Source organism: Rhipicephalus microplus, chromosome 2 (genome assembly GCF_043290135.1).
Source record: "Rhipicephalus microplus isolate Deutch F79 chromosome 2, USDA_Rmic, whole genome shotgun sequence".
Taxonomy (NCBI): domain Eukaryota; kingdom Metazoa; phylum Arthropoda; class Arachnida; order Ixodida; family Ixodidae; genus Rhipicephalus; species Rhipicephalus microplus.
Window position 1 is genome coordinate 216,198,202 of NC_134701.1, and position 15,821 is coordinate 216,214,022.

A 15,821-nucleotide genomic window follows, 5' to 3' on the forward strand; every position below is an offset into this window, starting at 1 on the left:
AATCACTAAGGCACTCACCAATCACTTTACGATATTGGAAATCACTGCAGCCACACGGATCCAGCAAAGCGAGAGTACATAACCAATCGAAAAGGAAGCGGCCCTCACCTCGGACAATCATCTCTGCACTGTAGTTGGACGAGGTTGCTGGGTTTGACGCGACGCATGTGTAGTTCCCAGAGTGCAGCTGGCGCACTCCAGTGAACGACAGAAACGAGGTGTAGTCGTTGGCCTTGGCAACGGACGCTTCTAACTCCGGATGCAGCGGCAGTCCGTCTTTCAGCCACTCAATGGTGATAGGCAGATCACCTTCGGAGATGATGCACGCTGCGCCTGCTCTTTTGCCTTCAGTCAGGTCATCCGGAAAACTGAAGGGACTCACGAGGGGAGGAGCTGTGAGGAAGGAGTCCGGATATACTCTGGGTCATAATCCGGAGCTGTTATCTAAAATCCCGCGCTCATTTGTACTCCATGATTGAAGTCGCATATGAACCGCAGCCTACTGCTATCTATCTATCTATCTATCTATCTATCTATCTATCTATCTATCTATCTATCTATCTATCTATCTATCTATCTATCTATCTATCTATCTATCTATCTATCTATCTATCTATCTATCTATCTATCTATCTATCTACCTATCTATCTATCTATCTATCTATCTATCTATCTAGCTATCTATCTATCTATCTATCTATCTATCTAGCTATCTATCTATCTATCTATCTATCTATCTATCTATCTATCTATCTATCTATCTATCTATCTATCTATCTATCTATCTATCTAGACCTATTGACAAGCTGTTGAGATGAAATTGGCGCGGAACATCAACCATTTTTTGCCTAGGCGAAATAAAGAAAGTACGCAGATTTCATCAGTGGTGAAAGGCTGGAACCATTAGCGGACCTAGCGTTCGACCTAGCTAAGTTTTGCCAGTAACGCCCAGCTTCTCGTAGAGATACTGATTTTCTAGTAGTATTTAGTATGGGTACACTTGGCTAGAGATTTTGCCTTATTACCATTCCCGTGATGCCGGTTTCGTCACATGTGTAACTGTTACCTGCCTTCTGGCGGAGACATTTCCCGTGACTAGTAATTACGCGTTGTTGAATATTCCAGGCACGTGACTAATGGTACAGAATTTTTAGTCGCGCCAGCATCTTATGTTACATAATTCTAGTCACATCACTTCACGTTCTCTGATCGACGCTACCTGATTTCAGTATTGTGAGTTATGTTACGTTATTGAATACTTGTTGTTGTGTTTAGAAAAAAAAATGTTGAACGATTTAGAGTAGTTGGTACTCCACTATAGGAGAGCGCAAAGCCATCTCGTTACAACACGTCACCGACAATTAAGACGACGCTCGTAACAGTGGTAGACAAGCTGATGCAACGAGACGCGATTTGATGAGCCAGTACATAGTGGACGACAATTTCGAGCGCAAGAAACACACACACACACACACACAAGACCTGGAGGAGAGGGTAGGCGCAACTTTCAACTTTATTTGATGCTTCACTCGCAAGTATACTAGAAACACCACACACGCGAACACAAATGCAATTTCCAACATGTTTCCACTTCAAACATTGAGCTCTTGCGCAATGTTGCGTTACATTACGTGTTTTTAGTTACGTAACAGACGCGCCCATTACACGTTTTCTATTTCACGCCAGACAAATTGGCGCACGTGTTGCGGGAGCGAGGCATAAGTTAAAGAGGACGAAGCGAGTGGAGCCATTGAATGATGATGATAATTTTCATTCACACTAACCGGTGCAAGGAAAAGCTCGAAGAGCTGCGCTCTCATGACGCACTTCTTTCACGCGGCGTGCTGCGTTAATTTATAACATACTTTATCTCCCACTGATGGGTCTCTCATTATTTACACTGGTCCATAAGGGGTCCTTAAAACTTCAATGGCTGACAAATTCAGCTTATACAGAAGGAGACAGACAAATATATATATATATATATATATATATATATATATATATATATATATATATATATATATATATATATATATATATATATATAATGAGATCTGACAGACAGTAATGCCAAGGAATGTAGAGGGGAAGTTATTAGAACCAATGGAATGTAAATAAGAAGAAAGAAAAGTGGATGAAAAAATAACCAGCCGTGAGCAGGAACTGAACCTACGACCTTCGAATAACGCGTTCGATGCTCTAACCACTGAGCTATCACAGCGGCCTTCCCTCCATCCACTTTTTCAGGTTTATATGTGAATTTAGAAGTAGGAGTGTCAGTCAGCGCCATAATTAAGCCGTGGGACGAGTGTGAAACACTCGTTTATGCGCATATGTGGCGTCACGTAGCACGTGAACTTATTACGAGCGGGCAGCTGATCAATAGTCTCTCGTATACAACATAATGACATCCAGTCTGCCAGTACGAGACGCTCGTTAGTGAATAAGGGAAAGAAGTGTATACCTAAGGGCTCGTTTTTCAGTGTTTTAACACAATAATAATGAGATCTAATGGACAGTAATGCAAAGGAATGTATAGGGGAAGTTATTAGAACCAATGGAATGTAAATAAGAAGAAAGAAAAGTGGATGAAAAAATAACCAGCTGTGAGCAGTTCAAACGGCAAGCTATCTATATCTACCACTTACCACTGCTGACGGGCATCTCGGGGAGAACTATCCTGTTTTCAGCATTACCAGGAAGATGTCGCAATAAGCACGCGTCGTCACATCGTCAAGACGCGGCGGCGTTCACTCTGATCTCCCAAACGTACTTTGCGCCGTGGAGTGGAGGGGGCGATGCTCACTCGTGCGCCCTTATCTTGCGGTGGGGAGGATCGTACGTCTTCGCCGGCTCTGGGCTTTCATTGTAATGATTCTGTTGTAGTTACCGGGTGCACAAAGGTCACTGTAATCGTGGCAGTCTCCGTTTGCAAAAAGGGCGCGCTTTTCAGACACAGTGAAGTAACAACTGAGACGCTTATTCGCGTTTATCTGGACCTGTGACTACATTGCTGGCGTCATTTGTGCGTTAGAAACGCGGGGCACGCTTTTCTACGTGTGACCTTCCAACATGTTAATAACGCGTTCATTTCTTCGCCTTTGCGCCAAACCTGTTAGTAAAGCAGTCGCGCTTTAGAGGCGAAAATCACGTAAACGAGAAATGAGAAGGAAGTGAAATATGCACTGCGGAAGGAAGAATAGACGCATTCCGAATAGGTCGTGCAAGACGTAGAGTTTATTTTACAGGGAGTTCAGGTGCTAGTGTCTATTGGAGCTGCAACGCATGGCACTTGCGCGAGCGTGGATGGTAATGACGGATATAGTATACATAATAGCTTATTATTTGTACTTTCGGCTAAGTTTAGCTTCGTGTGACTTGGAGCCACGTTGTCACGAGACGACCATCAGCAAATGCTCAATTGTTTCACTTTGATATTTCAACTATTTTTAGGCTCAGCGAAATAAATCGGACCACAAAGTTCACCACCGTCCTTTTCTTTTAATTGCGAAGCATTTCGTAGTGAACTTCGGCGACTTTGAGTCTATCTATCTATCTATCTATCTATCTATCTATCTATCTATCTATCTATCTATCTATCTATCTATCTATCTATCTATCTATCTATCTATCTATCTAACACCCTACGTCTTTAAGCTCTTCTGGCCGTTTCAATAATGAAATAGATACCAAACTTGGTATGGCATAACATGACTGCATGAAGAACATATCTCACTAGTCATAGCATGAAAATTATGACATGTATGTCATGAAATTTATGATTTACATTTCGTAGTCCTAAGGCTCTTGTTGTGGTTTAGTTCACATTGCATGTTACAAAACTGGTATGTTATGGCATGATTGCATGACGAACACAAGCGACAGACCCTAACATGAAAATCATGACATGTGTGTAATGTAACAACATGACTACATGTCAATCTCATGATGAGCTGGTGGCCGTTTCGTTAGCTTCACTTATACAAAGTTTGGTATTACGGGACGTGAATGAATGACGAAGGTATGTGACTGGTGCAAACAAGATAAACATGAGATGCGTGTCATGTAACAACGTGACTAGATGCCACGCTCATGATGCGCTCGCGGCCGTTTCGCTAGCTTCACATGTACCAAACTCGGTATTACGTGACGCGAACGGACGACATATGTATATGACACATCCAAAGATGATAATAACGACATTCGTGTCATGTAACAGCATGACTATATGACACACTGATGATGCACTCGTGGCGGTTCTGCTATCTTCACATATGCAAAATTTGGTATTACGTGACGCCAATGCATGATGAAGGTATGTGACTGGGGCAAACAATATAATCATGATATGCGTGTCACGTGGGAACTTGACTACATGCCACAGTCAAGGCACCAATAGATTTTGACGTGAAGCGGTGCGCGTGCTCGCCGGCATTCATTTCGTTGCGTCACGCGGGCGTTGCCACGCCAGGCACCGGTCCTGCCATATACTCGCAGGCACGCGCCGTGCTGCGTTGCTTTTACGCATGCGTCTTTGAGAGCGTCTGGTGTCCCTCCGTCACGAAAAGAGGGAGACGCAGTGCTGTCTGGGAAACAAATCGGCGCGAAATGTAGCATGTCGCATTTCGCGCCTGTTGCCGTCGTGCCGCGCCGACGGACGCTGGTCGCGCCTGGCGTCAGAGGCTCGCGTTTCGCTAACGTACAAGTCACTGTGTCCAGCGTGCACGCGCGTCAACACTACACTGGAGTATAATGGGCCCTTCATGATGCGCTCGCAGCCGTTTTGCTAGCTCCACATATACCAAGTTTGGTGTTACGTGACGTCAATGAATCACCAAATATACGACTGGTGCAATGCATGATAATCGTGATACAGGTGTCATATAATAACATGACAACATACCACGCTCATAGCGTGCTCGTGGCCGTTTCCCTAGCTCCACATAGGCTAAATTTGGTATCACGTGACGTGAATAGATGACGAAGTTAAACGACATGTCGAAACATAATAATCATGGCACGGAAGGCATGAACGGCATCATTTACTTCCACCTCGTATTATATTGCTTATTTTAAGGTGACATATCAACATTTATCATTCGTTCTTCTCATATCATCGATCCCCACTGTACGCGGGATCTTCCATTTTTTTTATTTTTTGGTTTTAAACAAAACCAAAGCACACCAATAAACAAATCCACAAGTGCGTTTGAACCCCACAAGTGCGAAGACTAGGAAAATTTATGTATTACCGTTCATCTTCATGGTGGCTGAACAATAGTAGTGCCAGAGTCCCCTCTAGATATTATGAGAAAACTGTATCGTTTATGAGGTGAAAAAAATTTTTTGCCCGTGAGTAAGTAAACAGCAGAAGTGCGTTCTCATTAGAAATACCAAAATTAACGTCCTTTGCGATACGTGCTTTTTGCTAGTCATCTGTAAGTACAGAACGCCAAACAAAAAGCTGAAAGCAGCGGCAAACTTGAGCTAACTACTTAGTGAAGAAGGTGAAACTACATAATAAACAAAAGCTCTCATACTTGAGAATATGAATCGCAAAGGTGCAACTCGTCTTGCATAAGCTTTCTGTTCATTCCGGGAGGCATCAAAACGCCACACGACGGAGAAATAAAGCCCCATCTAAAGTGCTGTTTCCATACCGAATGCTGAAGCTCGTAATTTGCATTTGCAGGCGTGCACGATCACTCGGTGTGACGCATTTCTCGCAGAGTTTTCGCGGCGGCGTCTCAAGACAAATTTAGTTGGGCGGCTAGCCCCACTTTGTCTTCCTTTTTATGCTGTTTCGCTTTAACTAGAAGCACGCCTTCATAGCGTGTGGATGAGAAACAGAAAAAAAAAATTGTGGATTTGCATATCTCCCCCTATTACATCCACAAAAAGCGTACTCCGCGCTATCGTCAGCGTTATTTTCAAGGCTCAGTGGTGCAGCTTTTTTATTTGCTTCTTATTTCAAGTGCGCATACTACTCGGTTTCCTTTTGGCGGAAGCGCTGTTGATCATTTTCAGCCTTCATGTGGCAACGCAGCATTATATTCACTCTCCTCGCAGTTTCGTGTGGCTATTGCGAAACAGAAAGCAGGTTTCTCGCCGTGGTAAATTTTAATGCGCTTTTGTCGAATCTTCGCTGTACTTCTTTTTTCTTGGGGTAAATCAAAAGAACATCTTAAAGTGTCGTTTTATAGGGTTATCAAATAATGCGTGAAAGTTGTTTGCCACGCCTAAGAGAATAGCTAAGGAACCCGATTATAAAATGGGAAATGCATTAGGGAACAGGGAGCAATACGTAGCTGTTGAAGAAAATGCGAATGAAGTGGTGCACTCACGCGAGAACGTTTTGAGGTGCTAAGAACGTTTCAGATATTGTAAGCTGTATGAACAGCGAGTGTTGTTAGAGTTATTGCCCTTTTTCTGTATTCAAAAGAATAGAGTTCTTGTTTCATATTTTATACAGTGTTTAGGAGTGCACACGGGGCGCTTCTTTTGGACGATCATCATCATAACATGATGATGATGATGATGCCTCAACTATGGCTCATCTCAACTCAGGGGGACTGGCCAAGAATTGCTTGTAAATTATTTTGTGCTTTAGTTTTTGTTTTTTGTAACAGATCAAACAAAAGTCGGTAAAGACGCTTTTTAAAGAATTTTGACGACTGAATTTTCTATGTTCTGCACAAATGCAGTTACTAGGGAGCCGCTCAGTTGAGGTACTGAGTGATTTTATAGAACGCTCAGGCGTAGCTTCATAATAATGCATTGTCGTACCATGATTTTGTAAACAACTGGAAACTGTGCGCAATTATCCTTCTCTGTTGTTTCACATTTCTTCTCAAATGATTGGAATTATGGCAGGGAAGCTCTAAAGTAATAATCAATGATATAATGAAGATTCAGTCTAGCATCTCTATATTCCCAACAAATTCTGAGCGTAATAAAAACAGCACACCGCACTGTTCCTGTTTTCTTTAACCCACCCCGTGCATCGAATATTGAACGTTCATGCACAGCTGGGACTCGAACAGGTCGCATGACTGTTCGCGACTTGTTCCCAAAAGGGGACTCAAGGTGACAGATGTTTTCACCTGCGAGAGGTTTTTAATGTTCGCCACACATAATTTACATCTTTAAGCACGTATATTGCACGAACCGTGCCACGTAATATCAGCTTACGTGGTGTCTCGCTGCAGCGATTGGTTGCGAGCTTAGCAGTCACGTGCGGGACAAATGAAACAGCAAGCTACTGAGCCAAAGCAGTCATTCTGCAACCAAAGTGACAATTTGTGACTGTTTGCGAGTAACTCGGTGGCACGACCGCTGCTTGTTGTCGGTGTGACTGAGCCCTAAATGGCCACTACACCACCTGTGGAAGTACGAATAGTGAGCACGGCATTCTCCCTGGCATTCCCCGTTTCTGCGGGCAATTATTGGCAGGAGCCGTTCGTTCATGTGACGTGGGGGCGAAATAAGCTCTCGGTTGGCTGATGTGCCAGATGTATCTGTCATGAAATATTGGCTTTTCCGCTTTTCTATGCAGCCACATGCCCAATCTGCGCTGTCTCGCATGATATTTGTGCGCGACGAACTGATTTCATTTGGTTTTCTGCGTTCGTGAGTGCACAAACGGCAATCAAAAAGCATGAAATCATGGGGGGGGGGGAGGGATGAACAATAAGAAGGAAGGCAGGGAGGTTAACCAGGCACATGCCCGGTTTGCTACCCTACACTGGGGGAATGGGAAGGGGGCATAAAGATGAGAGAGACAGTAAAGAGAAGAGAAAGAGAGGGAGAAAAAACAAAAAAGGAGGATTGTCAGTCAATCGACTGGTGCGTATGCAGCGGTCACACTACACAAAAGTTAAAGGTGGTCAGTAGGCCTGTAGTCGTCAAAAAGCACAAAACAGCTTTGACTGCTTTTTCAGCCGACGAAAGGCGATGACGGTGTTCCAGTAGCATCTGCACAGAGAGTGGCCGATCGTCCCATTCTCGCAATGCGTCTGAAAGCTTTTGTCTTCAGAGGCAAATCAAGGGCAATGGCATATCAGATGGTCGATGTCTTCTTTGGTGCAGCAGACGTCGCATTCCGCATTGTTGGTCAATCCGATGAGGGTTCTATATGCTTTTGTGAAGGCAACCCCCAACCAAAAGCGACAAAGAAGTGAAGCTTCACGTCGACGAAGTCCGGATGGAGGTCGAAGTTCCAGTCGAGGGTTTATTTGGTATAGACTCGTATGTCTTATGCTTGGGGTGTTCCACTCCTGCAGACTCAGACTACGTGCCAGGTGACGAAGTTGCTTTGCAGCGTCAGTCCTTGACAAAGGAATCGGAAGAGTGTGCTCTTCTTGGTGCGATGTGCGAGCCACGTTGTCTGCGGAATCATTACCACTGATCCCACAATGGCCAGGAAGCCACTGAAACTTGACCTCGTGGCCTGTTTCTGTGACGTGGTGAACAAGCTTGACAGCCTCGTAGGTGAACTGTTCATGGCAACCTCGTCGAAGGACTGACTGCATGCTCTGTAGGGCTGGTTTCGAGTCGGAAAACACAGCCCATTTACTCGGTCTTTGGGACTTTATGTACTCTAGGGCGTCACGCAAAGCCGCAAGTTCTGCCGCCGTAGACGTAGTGACATGTGACAGTTTGATTCGCAGATTCTGAGCGTAATGAAAACAGCACACCGCACTGTTCCTGTTTTTTGGTTGGCTGAATTTTAGGCACTGGCATTGCACGTATATTTCAGAAGAAATAAGTGGCGAGGAGACGATGGAGGTTGTAGAAATTGTAGTGAAAGCAAGAAATCAATCGATCGATATGTGGGCTTTAATGTCCCAAAACCACCATATGATTATGAGAGACTCCGTAGTGGAGGGCTCCGGAAATTTTGACCACCTGGGGTTCTTTAAGTTGCCCCCAAATCTGAGCACACGGGCCTGCAACATTTCCGCCACCATCGGAAATGCAGCCGCCGCAGCCGGGATTCGAACCCGCGACCTGCGGGTCAGCAGCCGAGTACCTTAGCCACTAGACCACCACGGCGGGGCTGAAAGCAAGAAAGAAGCTGCTGTCTCGTCTTAGAACTCGTTGTGGTTTTGAGACCCTCATAGTGAGCTAGAACAAGGGTCCTTTAACATTCATGCAGAGCCATGACTAAACTGCATTCGTTTGTTAGATATTAAAGATACTAGGCATTTATTGTAGTCACAACGTATATGATGTATTGTTTTGTACTGTACTTAGAGCTTTCCGGCTCGGTGGATCAGTCGCTCGCGTGTTAAGCTGCTGACTCGAGTGTCATGCTTTCGATTCCGGCCGCAGAGGTCGCATTTCTTGGGAGGTAAACTAATAGAGGCTCGCGTAATGTGTGATACCAGCATGCGTTAACAAACACCAGAAAGCACAACTTCTGAAGGCCTCAACATATGGCGTCTTTAATAACCATATCGTGGTTTTGGGACGTCAAACTCCAGATATATTTATTGTACTGAATTGTGCCTTCGTTGAGCATTGGCCGTGCCTTGAAAGGAGCACCACAGATTAAAAAAAATTGCAGCATATCCACGGAGTGAATAATGGAGAGTGGGGCGAAGAATTCGTCCGTCCACTCGTTCTTGCGTCCGTCCGTCCATGCGTCCGTCAGTGTGACCGTCCAAGCGTCCATCAGCCCGTCCGTGTGTGCGTCCGTTTGTGCGTCCGTCCCTGCGTTCGTCCATGCAGCCGCCCCTGCGTCCGTTCATGCGTCCATCCATGCATCTGTCTACGTGTCCGTTCGTCCCTCTATTCAACACTCCAAGTACCACCATCTCGCATCTTTTCATCATTTATTCCCTATATAGAAGCACCGCCATCCAGCGGACATTCCAAGGACTAAACGAGAGGTGGCACACGCACACTTTCTTCCGGCTTGCGCTTCGGGTCCACTTTCAACCTTTAACCACCTCGAGTTCATAGTATATACTAGTTCACTGTATTCATGGCACTGCGGCCGAACGCTCGCTAAACCTTTCGAAAACCAAGGAGGTTACGCCCAGCGAGTATGACGTAGCAAACTTTTTCAGTCAGATAGTGCTCAATGTACATGCCAATGGCTGCTAATGGGAAATAAGAGGCGGAGAATTCGGCTTTTACTTTCTTACGGCTTGCGCTTCGTATCTACTTCCCATTTTTAACCACCTCGAGTTCATTCATGGTATATACAAGTTCATTGTATTCATGGCACTGCGGCTCAACGCTCGCTAAACCTTTCTAAAGCTAAGGAGGTTACACCCAGCGAGTATAACGTAGCAACCCTTTCTTGTCAGATAGTGCTCAATGTACATGCCAATGGCTGCTAATTGTTATCGCAGCCTGCGCGTTAACTAAAGCCAAATGCCCCTGTCTCTCATTCCGCATTAGCAGCCATTGACATGTACATTGAGCACTATTTTTTATTGTTCAACAACGCACAGAAGAAGTCTCTCACCGGCGCCACCTTGGAGGTCAAAATGTTATACTTGTTACATACTACGGGGGACGAACGGGTGCCATTACAAAAATTTTCGCCCCTAAAAAGAAGAGCGACTTCTAGAGCGTACCTTAAAGCAAGCCTGATTACGAAAGGTAGAGCTCGTTTCCCTCTGGAGCTTCTGTCCTTGTGTCAGAAGTTTCGATTAACGTCACGCGGTGTCACTAGGCCCAACACAATACTCAAATATGGAAGTGCCCTCGAAGAAACCTGTCTTGCTTATACTAATTGAGGTAATTATAGCTTTACATCACAGATGTTTAAAATGCGGCGTGAGCATTCTGTTCATGACCAGGCCCTACCTGTTAAACAATAGACACTTACACTTTGTTCAAATATCTATAACTGGTGTGGTGATACGGGGCGTGTAGGTGTCATATTATGTACAAGTCTTTTTTCACTCTAACAATTTCACACCCAGAAAAAAAAATGCATCCGTTCTCTTACGTCTATTTCCGTCCCTAATGTATAGATTGAATAGACTACCCGGTCAGCGGAATGACGTTTCAGGGCTCAAACATTCATGACTACGAGAAAGTAGAGGACTGTATTCATAGAAGAAAAAAACCCTATTGAAAAACTTGCAACACTGTGCCTATATAAAGCCTTCCCCTGCGATGAGGCAGCGTCGACAAAAATTACGTGGTGAGCCAGTTACCGGCATTGAACGTCGCATAAAATCACAGCGGTTCATGTGCGTGGCGCCACGCACCGTTCCCGCATATTAAATTGGTGGTTTGTTTATAAAGACACATGTTGATACCGCTGGTTTACGGTGAAAAAACGTTGGCTTCCTGCACAATTCCCGCATGAATTTCTACGTCACTCTCTGTCACACGCCATGCTTCAAGTATGAACGTCGAACTTTTAATTTTATTTGTGCGTATTATTTGTGTTAGCAGCAAAAATGTGCTTATGTTTGCAACAGAAACCACTCGCTTGACTCTCTCGCACAGATGAATGGCTGGTGAGCCACAGTCTTGGGATCGGCACGTGTACTCTCATTTTTATTCTGACTTTTACTTTTAGGTTGTCACCCAGGGCGCACTGGCACGCACTGGTCTGAACAAAACGCACAGTAAACGTAACACCAACGTTCTGCGACTAATTTCAGGGGATGTCGACCAAGGAGGATTTAAAAAAAGTCTCCATGGCGTCGACGAACGCCAACGCTTTACCGGCGAACTCCTCTCGCAAACCATTGATGGGAAATTCGGCTAAAGCCACTGCATCAACGACTACCGCTCAGTGTTGTGAGACGAGGGCTACCTACAAGGCCATTGTTCCACGTGCCCAATCGGGTTCTCTTGTCCGCTCCGTCGTAACGACGTATGGAACTCGCTCATAGTTAGAACACGAACTGAAAGGTTTGGGGTGACTCTAAATCTTTCTACTGCGATGAACGCTAAGAATTTAGAACGAGGGAACTAAGTGTTCGATTCTGTGCTAAGCAAAAAGTGTTAAAGTAAAAAGAAATATCAAGTTAGATAGATATGTGGGGTTTAACGTCCTAAAACACCGTATGATTTAAAAAATCACGTAAAACAGAACAAGATCTTAGCGTAAAGGCAAAGGATGTTGTTACGAAATCCCGCCCTATACAAGGCCATGACTCCATAGTTCTTTCACAAAGGACAACTGAAGCGTGCCTCGGTAAAAGCGCCTAGCTCACGAAGGTGCTTTCAGGCAAGTATTGTTGCCAGAATGTAAAAAAATAATAATAAAATAATGTAATAAAACTGGTGTCTTTGTCATAAACGATCTGGGCGTAACGGCAGTGGGGCAGCTGAGGACAAAGCGTTTAGCGGCACATCGCTTTCTCATCGACAGCTTTCATCGGCTACTTCATCGAAGAAAAAAAAAGGAAATGCGTGGTAAATGCGGCCATTAGAGAATGGAGGGGCACTGGTGTAGGCGCCTCCTAACGACGGCTGGAGACGTGCCGCGATGACAAATGGCTGCCACTCGGACAGGCCGGCCAAGCACTCTTGAGCTGACCCCTGACTTCCATTAGCTCACTCGGGCCACTTTGAGCTTTCTTACGTTACGAAATGACTTTGTTACTTTCTTTGCACTGTTACTTTCTTTGCACGTAAGATAACTAGTAAATGCGGGCCGAGATATCGAATCTCTTGCGTCTATCTTAGCAATTTTGTGGCAGATCACGCCACCCTGCGGATTTCTATGGTCAGCCACTCCTCCCGATAGATGCATGGCTAAATAATGTAATAAGAGCATTTATGATTTTACTAGCCAAAATAACTACCTGATTACGAGGGATGCCGTAATAGAGGGGCTTTGTGCCATTGCAGGGACGGTGGCTTTTTGCACATGGGACGGCTATACAATCTCCCATAGTAGAGTACCAAGTACTCTAAATCGTTATTTACTTTTCCTAAACACACAAATTTTCACGGCCTGGTGTTGTTTAACGTGTAATTACGCTTCACAGTACGTGGATATCTAGCATCTAAGAAGGGTAGTATGATAAAAGACCACTTGGTACACGCTTATCAAATGAAAAGAGTGTGAAAACAGACTTCTGTAGCTTAGAAATGTGGCAGCTTGGGCTAATTGGTATGGCATGATGATAGATAAAGCGCGAGAACAAAACGACGACACAGAGACAAGAAGAACACGCTCGTGTCCTTCGCTTGTGACATCGCGTCCTTCTTGTCTCTGTGTCGTTGTTTTATTCTCGCGTTATAACTATCGTACTGACTTATGTAGCTTGATTCTCACTATTCGTGGCGCTTTCGTGGTGCTTTTATTGCAGTAACATTCAGCGCTTCAACCCTATTTTATTGCCAACGCGAAAGCCAAAATTGAACACGTGATCTTCGTGTGAGAAGCATAGCACCATAATTTGTGCATATTTGAGGAGTACAGATACATTGCTAAAGGGTAATATTCTAGAAGCGTCCGCAGCAGAAGACAATGATCCCTATTTTGGCTAACAAATAATCGGTTGCCACACATTCGCCTTATTTATCCTAGCATTAGCAACTGCATGAACGTTTAAACGTTCTATTCATAAAGAAAACATCTAGATTTTCGTGAACAGCGTGTTTAGACAGTTTACTGCTGTTTTCAAACAAAAAATGCTATTGCATTACTTTTTGAAGATGTCGTGTCTAACAGTCTCCAGGCAGCCCGGATTACGCATGAAGCGTTTGCTCTCTTCAACAAGTAAAATGAGCACTACTGTGTTAAATATTTGCGTTGTACAAAGCGTTTTCAATTGGGATTGGCGTTGGTGACGTCGGTGAGAATATCTGTATTGCTGGCTCGTTTTTCACAGCGGTGGGCACAAAACACAAAACTTCCCAAGTGGTAAGATGCGAAAGTGCTCTACTAGATTTATATGCGCATGAAGAAAACCCTACTGAACGTAATGAATTAGAAACAATAGTACGTCTTGCCCTATAATGAAATGGCAAACGCGGTGCACAAATCTCCTTAAACTTGTTTATTTTACGCATCTTTCGAAATAGCTGCTTAATATTTCGAAGAGGGGACGGGACACAGTGATGGGAGGCCATGGAATGTCCCCCTGCTTTGCGGCTGCCCTGCCATACTTCAGTGCTATCGCTATTTGTTGTCTGCATTCAGCTACAAGTCTAAAGTGTGCAGTCAACACAGTAGAGAATTTAACAAAGCCTGTTATTTGGCAAGACGGTGCATAGCATGGAGCCTTTGTATTTCGAAGCGATGTATGAAACATGCTGACTCACTCATGACGTGCACAGCGAGCTGCCCTCTGGCCGTATTTCCTTGAGGATCCCTGGCTACGCATGCGTACCAACCACTGTCCACGCTACGTTGCACCTCGGTGATCACCAGGCTGCCGTTGGGGAAACTGTGCTGCCGGTGGTTCTGTGGCAGCGATCGGCCATCTGCGCAAACGTTCAAATAAAACAAACTGTGACTTCCATCATCGTTCACACGTGTATTAGAGTTCCTACAAGCATTAAAAAATGTACTACCACGTTGCTGACATTGTACAACTATGTAAATGTAAGTGTATGTGTGAGTAAGCTTTTCATTATGTTATTTAATAGAGAAAGTGACATGCTTACGCAGTTACCTCTCACGGCAGGTACGTCAGATAGAAGAATCAATATATGTCGCTGCCATGAGTGAATATGTGCATATAAGGTTTACGTTATCTCTTTTTCCGCCACAGCCTGACCTTTCGGTTGATAGTGAGAGTTAGCCACGTTGCCTACTCTTGTATGCGTATCACATGCCTTACTTTTTTTATAACCCCTAAATTACTTGTAGTTCTGCAAGTTTAACAACATCAAATCATGTTCTGTAAGCCTTACTTTTTTGCTCCTTCATGACTATTTAGGGTGAAAATATTCTGAATGTTCAGTTCCACGGCTCTGTACGGGCACGGAAGTCGACAAATAGCGGTGACCTTAAGCAAAGACACAACAAAATTTGAAAATGAAGCTATACAAAAAACACCGATCCTGATCCGGGATTACAGGATTATGTATAAATGTTTTACCCAAGCCATCCGTTGTTAAAATTTCCTGAACAGTCTCAGTAGGCAGGAGGACTGTTCATGTTTGATCTCTATCCTGAGACAGTGATTGGATCAGATCGCATTCGAGTTCAAGACTGCTGACAGTGGGACCTGCAGTGATCTTGGTGTTGTCTTTGTTTTGTCGTTGTTAGGTTTACGAATTTAGTTCAAAAAAACCAATTTCGACCAACTGGTTCACCTTCTTTCTGTCTAGCAGCAATCGGAGTGGCGGTGTCAACGGCAGTCTACGTTGAGTGTGGACACATCCACTCGTAGACCACTTCTTGTAGATTTGGCTCATTCACTGCAACACCGCTATACATGATTTTTTTAAAGTGCAACGAGGCTATATCAGCAAGTATCAATGTTGTGGTGGTGTCCAGTCGTATATCGGTAGGGCTACTTACCTTTCTGCCAAACAATGCTTTGTATGGGGTGGCCTGCCACGGCGCAGTGAAGCCGCATGTTCCGTCCAGCCAAGGCCGTCACGTTGGCCATAGGTCGGATTAAAGGCCTTCCCAGCACGTTAAGCCTAGCAGAGTGAGAGACATGGCCTACGCCATTGCGAGCGATGCAAGTGTAGATGCCACCGTCTTCCACTCGTACGCCAGTAAGGTTGACGTAACTGTGCACCAGCCTGCCAGCAGAGAGACAGGAAGCGACATATGTTTTGGTTGCCCTTCCTAAAAATATACTTTGATAGCTAAATCAGCATGGGGCCTTATTCCCACTCTTTCGCAACTAACATAAAACAAAAAAAGTGTT

At 44.5% G+C, this 15,821-nt stretch overlaps 1 protein-coding gene across 1 annotated transcript in view; it reads right to left on the reverse strand.

Moving 5' to 3' along the window:
- LOC142774850 (cell adhesion molecule Dscam1-like) overlaps window positions 1-15,821 on the reverse strand; it is a 331,807-nt gene that overhangs the window by 43,339 nt on the left and 272,647 nt on the right. Inside the window, exons 9-11 of the mRNA XM_075875992.1 lie at window positions 15,464-15,693; window positions 14,257-14,418; window positions 109-393 (exon numbers count right to left, since the gene is read on the reverse strand). Of these exons, the coding sequence (XP_075732107.1) occupies window positions 109-393; window positions 14,257-14,418; window positions 15,464-15,693 (677 nt within the window). The remainder of the gene's footprint in view (window positions 1-108; window positions 394-14,256; window positions 14,419-15,463; window positions 15,694-15,821) is intronic.